The sequence below is a fragment of the Pempheris klunzingeri genome, chromosome 6, assembly GCF_042242105.1.
Source record: "Pempheris klunzingeri isolate RE-2024b chromosome 6, fPemKlu1.hap1, whole genome shotgun sequence".
Classification (NCBI taxonomy): domain Eukaryota; kingdom Metazoa; phylum Chordata; class Actinopteri; order Acropomatiformes; family Pempheridae; genus Pempheris; species Pempheris klunzingeri.
In genome coordinates this window covers 26,438,420-26,459,993 of record NC_092017.1, presented here as the reverse complement: position 1 = coordinate 26,459,993, position 21,574 = coordinate 26,438,420, and the positions used below count along the sequence as shown (strand labels likewise).

Here is a 21,574-nt window from a genome sequence, read left to right as displayed (position 1 = left end):
ACCAATCTGTGAAATAATTTACAAGAAGAGCAGGGAGGATGTCGTCACTCGATGATGTCGTTTCTGAAAAACAATACTGTCATTTTACTTTGAAAGCCACTGCCACTTAGTAAAGCATCACAGCTGCAGCTAATGATTTTCATTAACGATTAATGTGTTTATTATGGTTTTAATTAACAGATTAATTGTATGTAATGTGAAAAATAGCAAAAACAAATAACTACTACATCTTCCCAGGGCCTCGGGTTATGTCTCCAAATTGCTTATTTGTGCCCAAAACTCAAAGATATCAAACTTATTACAACATAAACCAAATAAAGCAGCAAATCCTCACATTTTTAGTGCATGCTGTTGTGTTTTTGTTCACTAAATGAACTGAAGTGACTGATTATCCACTCACTGATCAATCATGTCATCATGTCAGTGCTGTACATGCTTAACTGATGCATACCTGACAAACTAGAGGAAAGGTCAGGCGATCCACAAAGAACAAACCCATCAATGAAAGTGATCAATAAGTTATCTGCCAGAAATACCCACTACAGCGCTGAAAATAGTCCCCCCCCAAAAAATGCTCCTTTTTGAGTAATGTTTGCTAAAAACTAGAGCGACCAGCTGTTTTTTTAATAAATGAAACTATATATTTGTGAGGTGTTTTTTTTTTTTTTTTAAAGAGGAACTAGTTGACTAGACAGACGAGGAGGTCAGAAAGTGTTCAGAGACGAACTAACATGTTGTTGGTTTTTGGTCTTTTCATGTGATTGGTTACCAATAAGAAACATATAGAACATCATCATCAGCCTTTTTATAATTTGTCAGTAACCATTATTGGATATTTTGGCTGATATGGATGCAGCCATTTTTCAGTTTTCACTCATTGAAGCACATAAAGTAAATATGTGTAGCTGAACCTTCACTGCTATGCTCACAGAGAAGAAACATCTCTACCAGGTCTAAATTGTTTTAAGAGTCATTGAAGGAGACTCAAATGTCTTTTTCAACTCAAATGTAGAAATCAAGAACATTTCTTGGTAGAATTTTTCTGTCTCTTCGGCAGCAGGTGGATCCTTGACTGCCACCTGTTGTGTCAAGTCCGCTCCATGTGGTCGCCCCCAACGTTTGCCAAATTTTAGCATTTAAAAACTCTACATAAACAGTTTATGACAAGGTATAATGTGGCTGTAAGCAGCTATAAGTGCTTATTAACAGTTATTAGCACCTTTAAGTCCTCCTGAGGACAAGTGGTGTTGGCATATAAACAGACAATGAATGTCTTCATAGAAGAAGTTCTAAATGTTGACTAATACTGCACACTAATGTCCTTTTATTTGCTTAACACTACATCATAGTCTGATATAAACCTTTATTAAATGTTTATATAGTTCTTATAAATGCTAAATATGGGCTGTTACCCAAGAAAGTGTTGCAAACGTAGGAGAACTCTGTCAAATGCCACAAATTTCCACGGTAAGTTCTGTGTGAGCTCTTTGCAGATCTTCTTAGCTTCTAAGTCCAGGTGCATGAATAGAACTGTTAGAAAAACTCTCTACAGTCATGAGCTCTATTGAATTATCTTTGATGTGTCACATTTCTCCATTATATAATTACCCACTCCCTCAAAAGGTGAAGAAAAGTCAGATCAAAGTCTAAACGTCTTGTCGTCGTGCCTCTTGAATGGAACAGAATACCGGCGAATAAAAATAAAAAACTCCCCCTTCTCACCTCTGTTACTGTAAACAGAGAGCTGGCGGAGGACGGATAAGGCTTTAGGCTTTGAACTTATTTTGTGAATGAATCCGTGGGAGGAGACAGAGCTAAGTTTAGCACATAGAAAATCAAAACAACTCCTGTCTGCTCTGCATGGCTTTCCCCTAAATGAAGATGGGAAACCAAGACAGACAGAAAACGGCCTGAGATGCACAAATACAGACAATAACAGAAGGCTGTGGCCAGAAGGTAACTGAAATGTAACAGGTGTAGCTTGTACATTCAGAAGTCGAGATGAAATGGGTCAACTGCTGCTACGGTACGACACGTTCACATTGTCCTCAGATAACCCCTCATGTCTTGTCAGACTTTCTCATGTGAGCCGTGGGTGTGTCATTGTCAGTTTCCTCTGCAAGAGCGACTAGATCTGCCACAACCGTACACCCACGACCATAATCACATTCTGTTGGCCGTCCGCTGGGATCCCATCACAACTGGCTCTGTCAGCTAGCCCTTGAATAACGGCCCGCAGCGGCCCCACCCTGCCTACACCCTGCGCTCGGCCTCCTCCCAGGGAGCCAGACGCTGACATGCTAGACAGCATGAGTGAACTGGTAAACTCCAGAGATGAATGGCTGAACCGGCTGGTTTGAACCGTGGCACGCACACACCAACTGTCTGCAAATGTGCACTGATGCAAAATTCGCCTGAGTGTGAAACATGAATCTGAAGACAAGTTTAAAGACAACGTGGGCGTTACATTTCACAGGGTTGGACACGATTACATCAACACCAGTACGATGTCATGTCCAAAGTCCATTCCAGCACAGCAGCTTTATGACGATTTTCATTTTCGAGTATTAATATGATCTATGTATAGTTTACTATGGCAAAGATGAGGGTCATACCGTGTTGCACCTTGATACCAGAGAGAAACTGTATCTGAACTGTATTCTTGTTAATGAATAATGAGAAATGACCTTTTAAAGGTCCACAGTATTCTGCTCATTTTCAGGTTCATGCTTGTATTTGGAACACGTTACTTTTCTCCTGCAGCTGTTTTTAGCCCCCAAACGCTCTGATTTAGAAGAACAGAAACGATCTGCTGTTTCGCTCTCACCTTCGACATCTTTTTGCTACCAGGAGCTGGTGTCAACGGCGGACAGCGAGGTGGAGTCAGGAGGTTTTCAGTGGGCGGGAAGAGTGAGGACACATTAATGCAGTAATATAAGATTTGTGTTGATAACCAAAGGACGACAGGCTCTACTGGGATGTATGGAGTCAGAGATCACATCTGTGTTCGCCCTCTGGTTCTGTCTCATATGTTAGCTAGCAGGATGTTGACGACTAACCAGTTCATGGATTTTAGCTAAATATGGTGGAAATTCAGGCCACGTGTCAAATAAGTGATTTGTTTTTGGTGTTTATAGCACAACAGCATGGTCTTCTGTACTGCTCTTTATAATTTGACTTATAATCATATCGTGACTTGTAAAAGCAAAGTTAGTTATTTTCAAAAGACTTGTTCACTACTAGCAATCATCCCAGCAAGATGGCGCCGTGAGAGTGGCAGCCAGTTACAGCAGCTCTTCCAAACTTTCTGCTCTATCTTCGTATGTTTTCGTACTTTTTGTTATTGCTAACTTCACAACTAGTTATAACTTTTGCACATCAAACCATGGATGTGCAATTTTTTTTGGAAATTTCCCCCTATGGAGGATCAATTAAGTAAAAGTCTAAGTCTACTAAATGCACTACTCTATATTTTGATGCAGATCTAGATTCACATCCTGAGGCATGTGTGGCGTTTGCAGAGCTACATATTGTCCCAAGTGTTTTCTAACTATACAAAGTAAAGAGCAGCTCCCTCATCGCACATTGAAAATTAATAATAGATTATATGATATGGTGTCTGCCAAACATCCTCAAGTTCAAGAGATACTGTAGATATGAAACTTCAGTGCGACAAGTTCAGCAGTCAAAAAGTCCTAAAAAGTGCTCAGAATAATGGAAGGATTTCACACTTTATAGTTTCATGACAGCTAAGCAAGCGTGATCTGCTGATAACGACACTGTGACACAGTCAGAAGCACCTGAACAAGCAAGTGGACCTTGGGTTAGTTGGAACTAATGTCGTTATGACAAAACAACCAGATGAAAACTTCAACAAGTTTTCTTACTTTATTGGGCAATAGAGATGGCACCGCATCAAGAGCAACTTTAAATCCAGACACATTCTCTAAGTCATTGGGGGATATTAGGATACAGCCGACATCTCGCTGCAGACACTTTCTTGAGACAAGCCAAGTTAGCCATTTGAACTCTTGTCTGTTAGCTGCATGAGTGGCCACGTGATTAGCATAACCAGCATGACTGGGACTGTCCTACACAGTAACAATGAAATCAAGTCATTTAGTGTCTTTGAGATTCAATGAAAAAGAGTTTGAGTGTGACCCAGTGAAGCAGAAATTGAAAGTGACACTGAAAAGAGGGACGAGTGAAAAGACAGAGATAACAGTCATTAGCTGATTGCACATAGATAAGAAACAAAGAAAGAGAAGTATAGTGGTAGGCAGAGAGGATGGAGGATGGAGTTCATCTCTTTACGGGCTGGATGGAGGTGGGCTGGAAGCAGGTGAGCTGGAGCTGCATGCTGCTTTTGAACTTGTTCAACAGCTCTTCCAGTAACCTAGCGGAAGAGATAAAAAGAAAGCATGAATCATGTGAAATTAATCTCTAAATCATGAAGCAAACACTGAAAGGTTATAGACACATTTAGAAGCAACATTAGTGACACTTACTTCTTATCGGCTCCGCTGTGCAGCTGAGGAAGGGCCTCCAAAGCTAGTTTGAAGCTGGCACTACAAACAAAAACACACTTTAATCAAAACAGTAAACCTGCAAACACACTGAGAATGAGCCTGTGTATGTCTCCAGGTGTACACACACACAGACACACACACACAGACACACACACACACACACACAGACACACACACACACACAGTGCATGCACGAAGAAGAACCAGATTACTTTCACTTCCTTTCCATAACCCACCAAGTAACATAAATAGGGATGGTAGTGAGGGATGTGCGGCTGCTAAGATTTATGTTTGTGACATTCGTTATCATAAATCACTGGGCACATACAGTGTGTGGTTCCCATGTGCGCTGCACTTACTTGCTTTCAGAGTTTAGGTATGCGGCTATGGCGTCTCTCAGAGCACAGAGCTCGAGTCGAGCCTGAGGAACGATGCAGGGACGGAGGAGTCGAGGTTTATGAAAAAAAAAAAAAAAAAAAAAGCAGATGAAAGGACACGAAGGTTATCAATTGTCAGCAGTTGGTAGATTGAACTGAAATATGGCATTATCAGAAACGCAAGGTAAATCCCCAACAACTGTGGGGGTCGACTTATGAGTCGGGCTTGCTGTAAGTGACTAACAGCTCTGTAACAGCTCTGTAACAGCCTGTGTGTGTGTGTGTGTGTGTGTGTGTGTGTGTGTGTGTGTTCTTGTACCGTCCTACATAGTGAGGACCAGAGCCCGATTTTCACCAGCAGAGTGAGGACATTTTTGGGAAGTGAGGACATCTTGGCCGGTCCTCACAACTTCAAATGGCCGTTTGAAGGTTAAGATTTGGTCTTAAGGTAAAGGTTAGGATCAGGCTTAAGTTAAGCTTAGGGTAAGTGTAAGGGTGAGGCATGTGGTTGTGTTGGTTATGGTTAATGAAGTGTCCTCACAAAGATAGAAGTACAAGGATGTGTGTGTGTGTGTGTGTGTGTGTCAGTGTGTACCTGCAGGGCTCCGTTTTTGCTGAAGGAGGACACACACTGCATAAGACGGCACATCTCGTCCGCAACTGACTCAACAATTTTAGACAAAACCCGAGGTACCAGGTCTTTGGAGACAGTGAAGACCTGAGACAGAGACACAGAAAATACACCTGGTAAATACAGGAGCTCATGAAAAAAGACAAGTCTGTAGAACAAGAGAAGAGCTCGTACCTCAGCATGAACTGTGATGATGTTGACAAGAGCCTCCTTCAGGTAGTTCCTCACACCTGATGGAGAAGAGGGTGCAACATGAACAAAAAACCCAGTAGACGGTGGGAGATAATGAGATTTGAAGACGTCGGGAGAAATTCTTGTCAGAAAACATGAAATATTAGAACATCCAAGATGTGTGGAGCTACAGGCAGCTGTGTAACTTGACACTGGGTGTGTAATACTGATAGGAGGGAGTAGACCTCCGTCATTATGAACTAGAAATGTCACACAGTGAGAGGACTTTATTGATCGTGGGCCAAGAGTGATCACAAGCTGCTCCCAAAGATGAAAATAATGCAAAGAAACTGAGCTGAAGTGTACAATATTATTTTTACTTGACACTGGGGAGGCCATTGTTAATGTGTCGTGCGGGAGTTTCAAATCTAAAAAGTTCTACTTGTAAAAAAAAACCAAAACAAAACAAAAAACAGAAGCAATAACAGACTGAAAGTACTGAAACTGGATTTTTAATGCCGTGCAGCACCCACACACCAACATGAGTCCCACAGAAAAAGTGCAACAAGTGAAAGTATCATATCCTAGATCCGTGGTTGAGCGTCCAAAATGTTCCTCTTTCACATGCAGCCCCGAACACACAACACAACCCCAGCAGGAACAAACCAGAGCAAGGCCCAGCCTTCGATCAATACTGCCTTTTAAAGAAGTAATAAGCTGCTGCCCACTCGAAAAATTCACCCAGAGCTCTTGCACACACACTCTGGCATGTTGCTTCACATCCTGCACGAAGATAAACCACATATACGCATTTAAGTTTCACCTGGTTTGGAGTGCATCTGTTGAGCAAAAAGTCAAAGTAAACTCATGTACACACACAACTGCACACCCACAGCTGAACACAAAGGCCAAGATACGTTTGGGGGGGACCAATATAATGATCTCAGTGCTGTTTACAGTAAGCCATCAAAGAGCCGTACTTTACACACGACATACGGCAACCACAACAGCAAAGATGTCACCAGATGTGGCAGGTTCCCACGCCACACGGGCTAGTTTCTCATATCACTGGGGTCAGTTTGTGGTTACCATGGGTGATTTCCCCCCAGTCACCTCCAACATGCATCTACCGACATACACGGAGAACTTCTCACTCCACGTGCATCCTGCGAGGCTGAGCCGTGCCGTGCCGTGCAGTACCTGTGGGCGTCTGGCAGTCTCTCCAGTCAAAGTATCCAGCGTAGATGCCCGGCTCCAGAGAGCCTGCGATCGGGTCAGCTCGCCTCTCGATGTACGCCTCGAAGAGATTTCTATCCAGCTCTCGAACAGCGTCCACAGTCACCTGGCAGGGCAAGAGCACATAATGTTACCACAACAATACGAGACAACAACAAAACCAGGCACGCCGTCTCCCTTCCGGTTCACACTCCTCGGACTTCAGGCTCCGCTCACAGTCCTGCCACCTGCAGAAGTTTTCGGACGACTCTGCCATCGTGGGCTGTGTCAGCAGGGACCAGGAGGCTGAGTACAGGAGTGTGGTGGACAGGTTTGTGAACCATCTACAGCTCAACGTCACCAAGACAAAAGAGCTGGAAACAGAGGACCTGTCCGAACCCAGTCACCATCAATGGATCAGAGGTGGACATCATGGATGACTACAAATTCCTTGGCGTTCACATAGACAATAAACTGGACTGCTCACGCTGTATATAAGAAAGGTCAGAGCCGACTGTACTTCCTCAGGAGGCTCAGATCTTTCAATGTCTGCAGAACCATGCTGCAGATCACTCCGTGGTATCCAGCGTCATGAATAAAGTGTTCTTACTCTTTTATATTGTCTAAGAAAGCTGCACTACTGTACATTATGCTGTAATCATTTGTATCGTGAGAACTTCTGAGAAGTCGTTGCACTTAGGTTCCCTTCATTTTCTGTTGATTGACGAATCAATTAAGCATTCCAACATTAATGACACGACAAGTATATGCAAGATCAGACACATAAATCATTAAAATGATGTTCAGTGAATGGAGGTAACCGTGTCTTATGTCCTCAAGTCTTCAAATGTGTAAAACAAAAAACTTCAATGGCTGTTTTCATTTTGTTTTAATTTGTTTAATCAATGTATTTATTTGCCTGGAATTATTTATTCAGACAACAGAGTCAAGTGATCAAAAAATGATAATACTGAGTTATCATCCAGGCCTGCACAGTGTTTATGGTGCAGCTGTCCCATGCAGTGGGGCATGGATTCATTTTTTTATCAAAGCTGTATAAATATTTGAAGATTAAAATCTAAACAAGGCTTCAGCGATAACTTGCTCTCTAAATATTAAAGAGACAAGATAAGTAAAAGTCTAAATCTAGTTCTTCTTACAGGGGAAATCTTATTACTGGGAAACCAACCGAACTCTTCTTTGCTTTGTGATTCAGCCATTAGTCATTATGTGCATTGGTGTGTGTGTGTGTGTGTGTGTGTGTGTGAAAAAAAGAGAAAGGAGTGAAAATGTGGAACTGAACTTCCAAGACAACGACCTTTACTTTTTGCAAGAAAAAGAGTCATATCTCTGCTCAGAAGAGAGCGAGGGACCTTCGGCATCTCTCACCAGCTTTGTTTTGAATGACAACACAACGGACTTCTCATCAACAGTGTGATACAGAGCTGAGTACTCATTCCCTCGTCTGCAGCCCTTACAGTTACCGGTTATTTCAAACCACAGCTGCAGATTTGAAAAGTAAGCAGTGGAGTGTTACCCGGGTGATCTTCTCTGTCCCCGTGAAGCCGTGCTTCTCGAAGTGATCGGCCAGGTTCAGGAAGGTGCGTCTCTCCAGGTACTGGCAGTTACTGAGGATGATCAGTAGACGCTGCTCCTAAACAACCAAAACACACATCATATTATATTATATTATATTATATTATATTATATTTACCAAATGTCTCCTACACTTTCCTAAAATGTAATTTTGTTAAATGTCCTCACTGAACTAACTGGTAAATAGATATAGTTTTTACTTTCTAGTCTTTTTGACCATCATACAGTGATGACAGTGGCTGCCATGCAAGGAGCCAACCTGACTAATGGAGCCTTTTTTTTACCGGTCCCACACTGCACTCCACATGAGTACAGTCTGGTGTCGCATGTTTTTTCTCCTCCCCTCTCTCTCTCCTCTTGTTTTCTCCCCCCACTTTCCCCACCACTGTAAAAATGGAATTTCTCCCCTTGGGGGGATCAATAAAGGTGAATTGAATTAACCGTTCACACCCTGAAGCACAGCCTGGCCTCCAATCGAACCCTCAGTTTTCCAATTAGTGGATGATCCACCCTACCAAAAACCAATTGTCCTGATTTTCCTAAAACGCCTTCACTTAGCAAACGTGCCTTCACTTTCCTAAAATGTCTTTACGTTCCAAAGTTGTCCTCACATTTCTATCTAAACGTCCTTCTGTAACTAAAATGTTCTTGAATACACCTAAAATAGCCCGACTTTACTAAACTCTGAAATTCCTTTGCAAAAATGTCTCACTTTCTAAAATGTGTCCAGACTTTCTAAAAAAAAAAAATCCTCCAGACATCCTCAGCTCCTCACTTCTTAAACTGAAAAAAAAAAAAAAGAAACCCTCACTTTGCCAAATGCTCTTCTCAAAATGTCTCTACTTTCCTAAAGCTTCCCTCAGACATCCGTTGTGAAAACTGTGTCTTGTTTCTGCTTTCCAAAAATGTCTTTGCTTTGATAAAATGGCCTCACTTTCGAATATGTCCTCACTCTCAAGGTCTGAAACTCAAATTCTACTCCCACACAGGTAAGTGCCGGAGCACGAACACAAAGTAATGAATACAAATGAACATACATAAGCACACAAACGATGACAGGAGTGATGACAGCATGGTTGCCCTACATTTCTTCAGTGGCAGAAAAGTGTTTTTCACATCATCTAACCAAGACTGCCAACCCACAGACAAGTGGAGGGACTTCAATGGGCTGATGTAAACTAATGTCTGTGTAGTAATGGCAGCCATGCACCGTCCCACGTTTGCATGTGGTGGTTTCAAGTTCGCCAAACGCTAGATTTCATACCACGATGACACCAGTCTCAAACCTGGTCAGCTGCATTCATCAGGCCTGGCTGCTTAACCCCTGCTTCACATACTTGAGCTGGGGGAAACCCCATCTGCACCTTGCTCCATTTCCCTTTACCAGAAGCACTCTACACCCTGCTCTTCCTCCTCCTCCTCATCGTCGTCGTCCTCCTCCCCTGCGTTCAACCTCCATCACCAACATCTCAAACAAGTTACAGGAAATGAGGACGTATCTGCTTGTTGTCCACAACCAGGAAACAGCCTGATAACATTTTCGTGGTTTGAATTAGTGAGCCATGTGTTTGTCTGCTTGTGTAAAGGCGAGAACCCACACCGCGGTGACGCTGGCAGTGCCCAGATGTGGGATTTCAGGTGTATTAACCCTAAACAGTTTAGAGGAAATCATAAAAGATGCTTACAGATGTTGGACTGAAGCCCTCTTGAGCACCAGGAAACCGATCTGGAGAGGACAGGTCCACTGAGATGTTGCTGCGCACACATAAGGGACTTTAACATGTTTCCAGAGTCGAGGACACTGTGATCAAAGGCATAAAATAGTCATTCAAATACTTACTGAGATGTATCAATGTCTCCATCTGTTTTAGTGCTCAGCTGCTCCAAGCAGTTTATGAAAACCTGAGTTGAACACATGCAGACACACACACAGGCATGGTGTGAATAAACACGACTTCGAGGTCTAACCAGCTTTGCCACAATGAGGGAATCTGGTCCTAAATACCTGACAAGTCTGACAGTATTTCTTTTCTTTTTCTAGGGATGTAAAATGTTGAAACTGGATAATATGGAATAAAGTTTATCCCTCATCTCTGTCTAAAGTATCTAAAGTATAAATATAATATCTGATGCTGCTCATGTGGGAATTCTTGAATCCTTAATTTTGAATTCCTGAATCGTTGGGTCTCTCTCTAATTAAAGAGTTTGGTCTAGACCTGCTCTTCATGTAAAGCGTCTTGAGATAACACTGTTGTGAATTGGCGCTATATAAATAAAGATTGATTGATTGATTGAAGTACTCTTTACTAGATCATTTACTTGCTCGTCTTGAACAGCTAACGATATCCTCACCTTAAGTTATGAACAAATAAGCTTAATCTGCAGGGATTGGACTTGTGTCACCATGTGATCTAGGACCAATTTAAAATTTCAACTTTCGTTTCAGACATTCCCAGGATCACAAAGGGAAAAGGGTCCTTCAAACAGAGGATTGAGGACTAAAATTGAGGGTCGACTGAAGGCTAAAGGGGTTTGAGATGTGTAGTTTCTCAGAACTTCACCATCCATAACATAAGCATATCTGTTATTTTGGCCGCATGCTTACAGATCTCACCTTCATGATGCTCACAATGAGCTCTGCGGCCTGGTCCTGGACCTGGTCCAGCAGCAGCACCTGGAGAAAAGACAGAGAAACACAACATCAGAAATAAAAAGTCTGACTGTCCTATTCAACATAGTTAAAATCAGACATTGTGTTATTCTATGTTTTCTGTCTTTTATTGCCATGATATTTTGTGTATCTGTGCTCCACTATTCCAATTTATAATAATCCCTTTAACAAATTAACAAAGTCGTCATGTATGGTCATCAAACGAACACTTCTGCTACTCTAGTTACTGTATTTGCATTGATGATCGCAGGTGATGCTCTCACATTGATTTCTCCTGGTTTGATCTCCAGGGGCTCTTTGAGCGACTGCAGCATCTGGACCACACACTGTTCAAACTGTGAAGGCTGCAAAAAGAAGGCACAGGTTGGAAAAACTGTCTTCTGAAAATGTCCTGCAAATTCAGCAGGCATGCAGAAACATTATGGATGAAGAAAGTGACAAAGAGTCATTACACTGCATGTTTAATGGTCAGAGGGAACGGTCTGCTATACAGAAAATATATAGAAATGTTAGTAAAAGCCAACTTCTTTCCTGTTTTTGAAGACATGACCTGACATGATTTGTTTGTATGTCATCGTCATTTCTAAGTATTGCATGATGCACTGCTTGATGCAATGACACATTCTTACCAGGCTGGTGATTCCCTCATTATCTACGACCCAGTCCTCCTTCTCAGCGAGCCTCTTGACATCTGAGCATGTAAAAAAACAAATACAAATCAAAAGGGCAATTACTTCTCAACACTTTATTGAAGTCACCGCCAAAAAAAAAAAAAAAACATCAACACAAAAAACAACATGATGTGTGACCACCATAATATAAGCAGAATTAGGAAAACTGCATCATGATATGAACATTAAACTTTCTGTTGAGACCACAATTTGATTTTAGTGTGAGGAAAGTTAAGTGAAAGCCAGTCACTCTTCTCAAAATGACCATGCCTAACCACAAGTGAAACCGAGCATGTCTAGTTTTAGTCTTATGACACGTTCTCCATTACTACCTTGGATGTTAAATGAGGTAAAAGGTGACAGTTAAGGACACTGACCACCAAATACTCAATGGAGGAATGCAGCAAACACGGAAATGCTCTTTACTAACCCGGTTTGCACAAAAGCATGGCATTATTACAAATCCACAGTTTTGAAAAAAAAAAAGTTAGTGTCCCAATTCCATTCATACTACTCATATAGAGTATGTAGTAATATACACTACTAGATACTAATTGTTTTAGTGAAGTGCTTTTGCAGTTAGTTCACAAGAAACAAAAGCATTTTATCACTCTTTGCTGACAGGAAATGATCAAATACGTGCACCAATCATCAGCGACTTCACAGTGACACAGACAATGAAATTTAACAGGAGAAAAGCTGCATGTGTTTATATATTATATATTGTGCATGCCCAAAAATCAAATGTTGCTTTCTCCTGTTTTTTTTTTGGTATGCTTAATACTTATACCTACTTTACCAGGGTGAATACACTTCATCTAAATCTGTTAGTATGCAGTTGAGACAGCTGTTTTTTTAGTAAATAATAAATGGATGAAATAAAACTAATTTCTAGTAAATAAATAAAGCAAATTCCGCGTGAAATTACAATTGTAACAATACCATTCAAAAGATATTTACCCACTATCTTAGTAGGTGAAAATACTGGTGCATAACATAATATATCAGAACATAATATAGTATAACATGTCTGAGGCTGCATAAGTTTTAGAAAGTGCTCTTTTTATGAAGATCACTTGCAGCCTCACTGATACCCTCTTCCCCCCCATTCTCGTTCCTGTTGACAGAATCCTCCCTCACCTTCTGTAGTGTGCAGCAGAGTCACCATCAGGCAGTGAACTCTGAGCTCCAGCAACAGATCCTGGATCACCTGAAGCAAATCATTTGGGATCTCCAGAGCAGACAAAGCCTCATGACAAGCCCTGGACGAGAGACGGATGAGGCGACAGAGAACGAGAGAGAGAGAGAGAGAGAGAGAGAGAGAGAGGGGTAATTAAATGATGCAGCATACATAACGTTGCATGTCACGTCAGAACTGTGCATAATTAATGAGACACATATTCAAACAATCAGTGTGAGAACCTGACTGTGTGTATGATCTGAGTAAGCCAGGCTCCCGTGAGCTCTGCCTTGTTGTCCCAGCCTCCGTAAAGACTCAGATCGGTCTGTGCCAGCGTGGTTGGGAGAAGGGCCCCCCGAACGAGCTTCACCAGCCTGTGCGTCATCTCCTCGATCATTTTCTAGAAAACACACAGCACATGTACAAACAAAAGGTTTAGGAGGCATGCGTCTTAGAAACAACTGTGGCGAGTAAGAATCTCAAAATAACATTTTTGTGTGAACAGTCACAGTGGAGCGTACTTTGAAGTCATTCTGCTTCTGTCTGGCATTCTTCTTGGATTTTTCCACCTGCCCAGATTTCTCCCCAGTCTGCAGGGAAACAAAACACACTGCAGATTAAAACATCATCCAGGAACATCATCTCTAAATTTTTGTTGTCAATAACTTTGGAAACATTGATAGAGGAACAGCAGATCATTTGATACGTGTCTTAACACCCAGCCCACCAGGATGCCTACAAATCAATCACTTTTAATTATAAAGTCACCAAACATCATTTTACCATTTATATCAAAACCTATGGGAGTAAAACTTTTAAGACTTTTTAACCTGAAAATTCTTTTAAATATCTAAATATATGTTCTAAATATGTGTTGACATTTAGTTTTAGTGCTCATGTTGACCAGTCACACTCAGTAACCAGAAAGTAGAACACAGCGTGCAGGCAAACCATCCCTAAATGTTTTGATAATAACCAAATGGTGTCCTTTATTAGGTCCTTAAAGGAAGGACTGAATACAGGTCTGTAATGTTCAGCTACAGAGAAAAAAAGGACTGTATTCTCATCGGGCCAGTGCACACACAAAACTGCTTTCTAACTGTTCACAGTTTTCATTTGACTATTTTTGTTGACTGTATATTTGGTGGATCCAGAATAAAGGGGATACTGTTTCTAATGACTAGACATCACAAAAGATAAACATGTTGTATGCAGCACAACATTTACTACACTGTGTTTTAATATTTTTTTTGTATATTTGTTTCTTGTCACTGTAAAAGCTTCTCGGGGCTTTACCTCACTAAAAAGGCTTCCATTAACATAAGAGATCCAAAGCTTCCAGAAGTTGGGCAGCTGACCGATCACCACATCTGACAGCTTCTCCACAAACTGCACCTGCTGCGGGGTTTCAAAGCGCCAGGCTGGGACAGAGACACACATACATTATATTACTATCCAGTACTGGAAGGTGGTGGGGGACTTGGGCAATGAAGTAGAAAGCTGATTCTGTAATTTTAAGAATCACAAAACAAAAAGTTTAGCTTCCAGGCACAGCAGGCTACACAATATATGAACTATTCCTGTACGGCCTGATATACGGACACACACGGCACTTCCCTTACGCATGACTCTTATGTACTGCATTTCCCATAAGCACTGTATGTGGTGAAAAGTGTTCCACACAAACAAACAAATGCACAGTCAGTCTGAGGCTCAGACAGGGAAGCCCCTCCTAAGCACCGAGTGTGTGGGCGAGTTGTAGTATGATTGTGGTGCTCACTGCTGGGTCGTGGCGTTCGCAGGCTGCCCCCTCTCTTCAGAGATGCAGTGTGGCTGAGCCTGCAGAGGGCCGACGGATGGGTGTCCCCCTCCGGGTCCAGCGCTCCGACACCGACTGACAGACATAACGAAAGGAGGAGGGGATGGGGGCAAGAGATGAGACATGAACTCGGAGGGAAAAAAAACACATACTTGAGATATCAAATAATCAAATAAGCCATTTTCATAATTCCACATTCCTCAATAAGCTCAGCAGGCTTTCACACCAAACAATCCTCCCTCGCCCCTCTCGGCCTTTCTTTATTTGTGTTCTGATCCGTCTCCGCCGTGGCCCACAGCTGAGAGAATGTCCCGTTGTTTCCAGGGTGAGGAAACAGAGCTGTGGGCTTTATGAGCACCGGGGTGAAGTGGGTTTACGTCGGCCACACTGGGCTCAGAGACGTCTGATTCTTAGGCAAGCACCAGAACTCCACTAGATGGCAACAGGGAGCTTTGCAGCAGCGACCAGTGAAAAAGTCATTCTGCAACCACACATTGCTATCTCGGCTAGTGAGATAACCTTGGTGCTATGAATCTGAGATAACTTGGCCATAACAAAAGAAGGGGTGAAAGTTGACAAACAGGAATGAAAGTGAAACACTGCAGTGCTGAGGGGGGTATCAAACTTACTACAATGAAAATGAAACTTTAAACACAAGTTCGTGCAACGCTGCAATACGCCTACATGTAGTTTGTCTAAACGAAGGAAAACGGATGGCCACATTTCCAAAACATGTGTCTGACACACACAGAGAAAAAGTGTTCTGGTGAGTCACAGGCTGAATGTGAAGAGTGTGAGCGAGTATTGAGAAATCCCCAAGCAAGACGTGGTTGAGCTGTCTGTGCATAAAACACACAAGCCATCCACTCTAGCAAATGTAAGGAAATTCTGAATTGAGTCAGATTATCTGTAAGCACATAAAGCTTCCTCATGACACACACACACACACACACACACACACACACACACACCACATAGACACACAGCCCTTGTGAGGCTGTGCAGAGTGTGTCTCCGTGATGTTTTCCTCTCTTTTTACAGGGATGAGAGCTGCTGTTGATCCAGGTGTCAGCTGAACCCCCACGTCTATGTGTGTGTGTGTGTGTGTGTGTGTGTGTGTGTGTGTGTGAGACTGTTTAGGTGTGAGTGCGTGTGCGTGCACGGCTGTTTTAAGTCTTCAAACTGTTCAACACGCTGCCCTCTTATTTCTTGATAAAAGTTCGAAGGTTCAAATATAGGAACCGCTGCTGAAGACACTGAGACAATATGCTCACTTCCTCATCAGGTCTGATGCTTCTCTGCAGGTACGATGAGTTCCTGTTCCCCAGGTCACTGACCTTGACCACACATACACACACACACACACACACACACACACACACACACGTCTGCTTTCTCTCTAAATGCACACACACAGACACACACAGTTGATTTCCTATGTAACAGAGTAAATTAGATTTGCATCCATATTTTATGTCCTCTGGTCCAAGTTGTTGTGCTTCCTGCTGCAAAACACTGACCGCTATATTTTATACAGTAAAAGTAAAGTTATTTTGAGGTGTTGACAGCCGAGAAGATGTGTGTGGCAACTACAACTAAAAGATCAGAAAAATAGAGACAAACTGCATTTTTAAAATCAGATTTTCAGCTGTTTTCTTTGTATCTTTTAGCTCTTTATTTTGTTAGTTTTTAATCTGGCTTTGTCAGATTCAAACAGATAATAAAGTATAAAAATAATCTCATTAGTTCCTGGATTTTTTTGCAGGGGAAAAGTAAGATTTGAGCTGATACACATGCAAACACATCATTAACATGCCAACTGAAGTCTAATTAACACGTTTCTCCTGGAGTGGTACCGACTGAGCTCAAAATCGAAACCGCATGTTTCCTCAGTCAAATGTACGAACACTAGAATCTCTCTAATTGTTCACCGACAAACGTATTTTCCTAGGAACAAAATTTCCTGCTAATTGTATTGATATTGGCAGAAGAAGCGCTGTTCAGGAAGTAAGAGTGCTGCAGTTTATAATTGAATTGGGCAGAGTCAGATTGCAGCACCGGGGCACGATGGGAGTGTTTAGACATACGGAAGCAACTTGCGCTGCTATGCTTCCTCACAAGAAAACTCAGGCTTCAGGCTTTTGTTCCAGCAGAGGATGGATGGGTATATTTCACATTTAAGGCAATTTATGGGGTAATTAATGGAATCATAACTACACTAGAACGACCCCCGGCCTCATATTCTGGACTGAGAAACACAAGAGACAGAGAAAATGACATCAGTTACTGCAGGCACGGCTGATGCATAACAGTGGAATAATCCCTGCCACGTGTGATGCTGACAATAGCATAAAGAATGGCTTAGAAATACTGAGGTGGTAAATGTGATACGAGGAGGAAGAGGAGGCCGACAGCAGACGGGTGTGCTGTGAGGTACTGGTAAGGGGATTCTGGCTATTTGAGAGGAGGGGGTAAGGGTGGGAGGGAGGGGGAGGAAGAGTTGGTTCAGGGGAATGTAGTGGATGTGGTTTTATGATGGTGACTGTTCGAGGGTGGAGGGATGTTTCAAGAGGCACGGGTTTCGCACTTGGGCGAGAGGTGAGCAGCAAAGACCGGGGATGATAAATAGCTACCAGGTGTGTGTGTGTGTGTGAGGGGAGGAGGTGGAGATGGAGGGGCTCTCTGTAAGGGCGTGACAGCAGTGGGGACAGGAGACAGCTGGCTCTGGCAAACAACCAGAGCAGAAATGACAAAAAAAAAAAAAAGAAGGACTGTGCACATCTTTCTGTGTGCATGTTTTGTCATTATGTATATGACACTTAAGGGCACCCTGTGTTTTTCCCAAAAGAAACAGCTGCATTTTTTCTAAGCATCACAAACACTCAACACTCACAAAAAGTTTCCAAGATTCAGCCACTTTACAAATCATCTATAGGACCAAAAGATTGGAGACCTGAAGGATTTCGTCTGCACCCAGTGAACATCTTTCATGTTGGACCATGGTGTCCAGTTCTCTTAATAAATCCAAGACCGAAACAGGGATGTAAATGTTTGTACACAAGCACTTGGTTGACATGATACAACTTTCCCGTGTTATTTATGGTTTTGTTTTATTCCACTGATCGACAGCTGACAAACAACAACATTTCTGTTTCTGAATGTAAACAGAGTTGTACTTATTCTTGAGAAACCTCCACAGGTTACCTGACCTGAATTACATTTACATTTTCCTTACAAGTGAGTAAGTAAGTATGTAAATGATGTTGTCTCTCAGTGGCAACGGAGGAGGTAGCGTGACGTCATTCGTACAACCGCAATGTCAAAGAGGTCGGGGAGGATTTACAACTGGCACAACACCGTAGCTCATATTGTGCCTACAGCCAAGTTTGGTTTCTTTTAAACATGAAGGTGATCTTTTTCTAACCTTAACAAAGTAGCGTTAGTTGCCTAAAGTTAAAGTGTGTGTAACCATAGATGTGGCACATCAGGAAACACTCATGAGTCCTGTTTGGGGAAGTCTCAGGTGTCATTTTAGAAGATACTGACAAATGACTTGCTGTGTTTAGGTATGAACACTTGTGTGCAGTAAATGTGTTTATTTATTCAATGTCAACATTTAGCATATTGTTTGGATCTAATGTTTCTCTCTTGAATGACAAAGTTGTATTCTATGTGTCTTACACTGTTACATTAAAGTGAATAAACCAACTTTAAATGCACATTTCTGTTTATGTGTCTCAGTGCATTTTTGTAAACCGGCAATTTTCAGAATAGCTGGGTTGCATGCGATTTGCATGCAATTTCACATTCACTCCCTGCCACATGTTGCTCTGCTGTGGAAGGTATGCGAGGACTGAAAAGGGGCCATCCCTGACATGATAATCAAGATGATATTTAACTGTGGAGAAGCAGGGAACAAACCAACCCCCAGATCCATCAAGCCTGAGCCCCGGAAACCACTGTTACCCTTAGCATTAGACATGTTTATGTTCCAGCTGCACTATGTGAAGCAGCCACCCACTCACAATGTATTTGTATGGGTGCCTTTGTGTAAGTATGGGTGAAGTAGTGTGTGTGTGTGTGTGTGTGTCTAAGTGTGGTTGGCGAATCGCTGTTCTTCCTGAGCGGACGGTTTCACATTCACATTTTTCTGCTGGCTGATTTAACAGAGGAACAGCTTAATTGGGGTTAATTGTTCCAATCCATCTGTGAAGCTGTGTGTGAGCAAGAAAGAGAGTTTGTATGTGTGCGTGTGCAGTAACATGTCAAGCCCTGAAACCCAAATCCGAAGCCAATGCTCCCTCACTTTCATCTTATTCATACATTCATGAAAAAATAAACACGTGGGCCTCGAGCAGAACAGGCAGGGAGGTGGGGGGGGGCGGTGACGGGGAAGGGAATGCAAGCAGAGAGCTGGTAAGACGGAGAGGCAGCTGGATTTCTCTCTTCCCTCAGCTTCCTTTTCAGCCGCTTGATTGGAAACGCTAAATAGGGGCTTTACACTTTATGTGTAAAGAGAGTCTGCTCAGACATGTGAGTGTTTATGTTGAGTTAGTCACCTCTCTGGCCACTGATGAACTCATCTCTGCAGTTTTGCATCAGCTGCAGGACCCACTTGTGCTGAGCGTAGATGCACTGCCATGCTGGGTCGCCTGGAGCGTGCAGGTCAGACAGGTACCTACACGTGCACAAACAAACAGGTGTGACAAAGCTGGACAACATTTCAGCAATAAATCACCCAAAAAAAGCACATTAAGTGTCTTGGTAAAGTATTGCTACATCACAAGACTCATGCTAATTAGCAAAGAGTCCTCAAGTGTCTGAAACTCTACTGGAGGAATGAGCATCGTTTCTCCAAAAGATATGGATGCTGGAAGCAGAATAAGGCTTGACTGAGCCTTATTAGCCTAATCAGTCATAGTTTAGGTACCAGCAGAGATGTACAAATGAGTAAAAATCACCTAAAGTAGTAGTAGAAAAACATCTGGATGCTTAGATTTAAATTGAGCACTACAATCTAAGAATATAAATGTGCCTCAGAGACACATATACTGTATATGTGTGATATTAATTCCACATGGGGTCATCAAGTTAATGTGTAAATGCAAATATGACAAATGGTACAAATATAAATGATATAATCAAGACAAAAACATAAGAAAAAAATATGTGTCCATGTAAAAGAGCAGACGAAGGCGTACATTCTGAAGTGAAACAGCAAAAAGAAAAGAACTTTTGATATTTTTTCCATCTGCATAAACACATGCAGAGAACATGCATGAATTCAATCAGAAATGAAAATAAGGATCTTTTCAGTCCATCACTTAACCCTCTTAACCATCTCTCTACCCATAATCATCCTTCTCCCAGGGGTGTATTTCGTGGGCATCACTCAGAGACCTGTGGGACGTCAGATGACTCACGCTCTGAGCTGTGGCCTGGCTCCCTCTACTGTCATCCTTTCTACCGACCGCTCATTTGTTTCTCATTGAGGTGGCATCGTTCAAAAGTTTTACCAAGACTCACAGGCCCAAAACACACACACACACAAACACACACAAGCAGGCACAAAGCTCCCACCATCTGCAAGAGTAAACAGGAGCCTAGCGAGCACTCAGAGCTGTGCCTAATGCAGCGGGATGAAAGATGTTGCAGTGTGGTTGAGAACTGGTCTCTGTGATCCTGACAGGTCGGTCTTAACAATAATAAATCGGGAGAGACCACAAGTATGAATGCACAGAAGGATGGAGGGAAAAAAGGAGGATAGAAAGGCTCGGAAGAGGGAAAAATAGAAACGCGAAAGAAGAGAACGGGACAACAGAAAGCTGAGAAGGTTTGAGAACATTTGGAGAAAAGTGAGAGGCAGAGAGAAGAAAGTGGACGAGGGATGAAGTTATGGTAAACGATGACACAGCCAGACATCAAAGAAACCAAAAGGTGTGTCATCAAGGAGTAGAAGAGATGAGTCATGACTGGTTGTTTGGTGGACACAACATGGAGAGTGTGTTTGGCACGTGTGTCAAGACTGCTGGATAGGGAAAAACAAATCAAAGGGTTGAACGAAGACCACAACAAGGGGAAAAACTGTACTGAGACCTGATGTATCTCTTCTGGTCGTGCAGGGTCGACGGGGTCTGCAGCAGTTTCTCCAATAAGAGACTCCTCAGAGCTGCGATCCTCGTCTCAACCTCAGCATACACTGGAGCAGAGCAACAGGAGAATAAGAATGTTCACAAATAGAGATAAGGATTGAAAAAGTGTGATATTTTACTTAATTCAATGATTTTTTCAGTAAAAATCTAAAAAAGGTTGAAAAAAATCTGTGTACCTTTTTTGAAAACGGGGACTTCAGTATTCCCAAAGAGAGACTTGGCTTTCTCGTAGTCATTGATCACCACATCGTAATCACCCTGAGAGACAAAAGTCAGTCAATAATGCTTTTTTTCTTACCATATCTACCAGGACACACACTGTGTAATTAAGCATCTCTGGCTGCATCCTCTGGATTACAGCCATCAAAGCTCAGGACAGTGCGATGGAAACACTGCACTAAAAAAAGAGCTTTTACTTTGAAGAACAATGAATGATTCAAAGGGCGACTTCACAAGAATCCCATAATGCTGAATGCTCTTTTTTCTTGTAAGGCTGTGGGATTTCACAAAGCAGCTGGTGTTCACGTTACAAATACATTTGGCTAAAAACTTTATTTAGAGA

General features: G+C 42.2%; 1 protein-coding gene across 1 annotated transcript in view; it reads right to left on the bottom strand.

Moving 5' to 3' along the window:
- Positions 1 to 3,874: 3,874 nt before the first annotated feature.
- The window catches only part of exoc2 (exocyst complex component 2), a 42,276-nt gene continuing 24,576 nt past the window's right edge, over positions 3,875 to 21,574 (bottom strand). Inside the window, exons 9-28 of the mRNA XM_070831906.1 lie at positions 21,189 to 21,270; positions 20,957 to 21,059; positions 19,420 to 19,538; positions 14,822 to 14,935; positions 14,338 to 14,462; positions 13,563 to 13,631; positions 13,284 to 13,441; positions 13,002 to 13,123; positions 11,820 to 11,881; positions 11,454 to 11,534; positions 11,134 to 11,193; positions 10,360 to 10,421; positions 10,205 to 10,274; positions 8,461 to 8,577; positions 6,909 to 7,050; positions 5,712 to 5,767; positions 5,502 to 5,624; positions 4,889 to 4,950; positions 4,509 to 4,568; positions 3,875 to 4,396 (exon numbers count right to left, since the gene is read on the bottom strand). Coding sequence (XP_070688007.1) covers positions 4,303 to 4,396; positions 4,509 to 4,568; positions 4,889 to 4,950; positions 5,502 to 5,624; positions 5,712 to 5,767; positions 6,909 to 7,050; positions 8,461 to 8,577; positions 10,205 to 10,274; positions 10,360 to 10,421; positions 11,134 to 11,193; positions 11,454 to 11,534; positions 11,820 to 11,881; positions 13,002 to 13,123; positions 13,284 to 13,441; positions 13,563 to 13,631; positions 14,338 to 14,462; positions 14,822 to 14,935; positions 19,420 to 19,538; positions 20,957 to 21,059; positions 21,189 to 21,270 — 1,881 coding nt within the window. The 3' untranslated portion in view covers positions 3,875 to 4,302. The remainder of the gene's footprint in view (positions 4,397 to 4,508; positions 4,569 to 4,888; positions 4,951 to 5,501; positions 5,625 to 5,711; positions 5,768 to 6,908; positions 7,051 to 8,460; positions 8,578 to 10,204; positions 10,275 to 10,359; positions 10,422 to 11,133; positions 11,194 to 11,453; positions 11,535 to 11,819; positions 11,882 to 13,001; positions 13,124 to 13,283; positions 13,442 to 13,562; positions 13,632 to 14,337; positions 14,463 to 14,821; positions 14,936 to 19,419; positions 19,539 to 20,956; positions 21,060 to 21,188; positions 21,271 to 21,574) is intronic.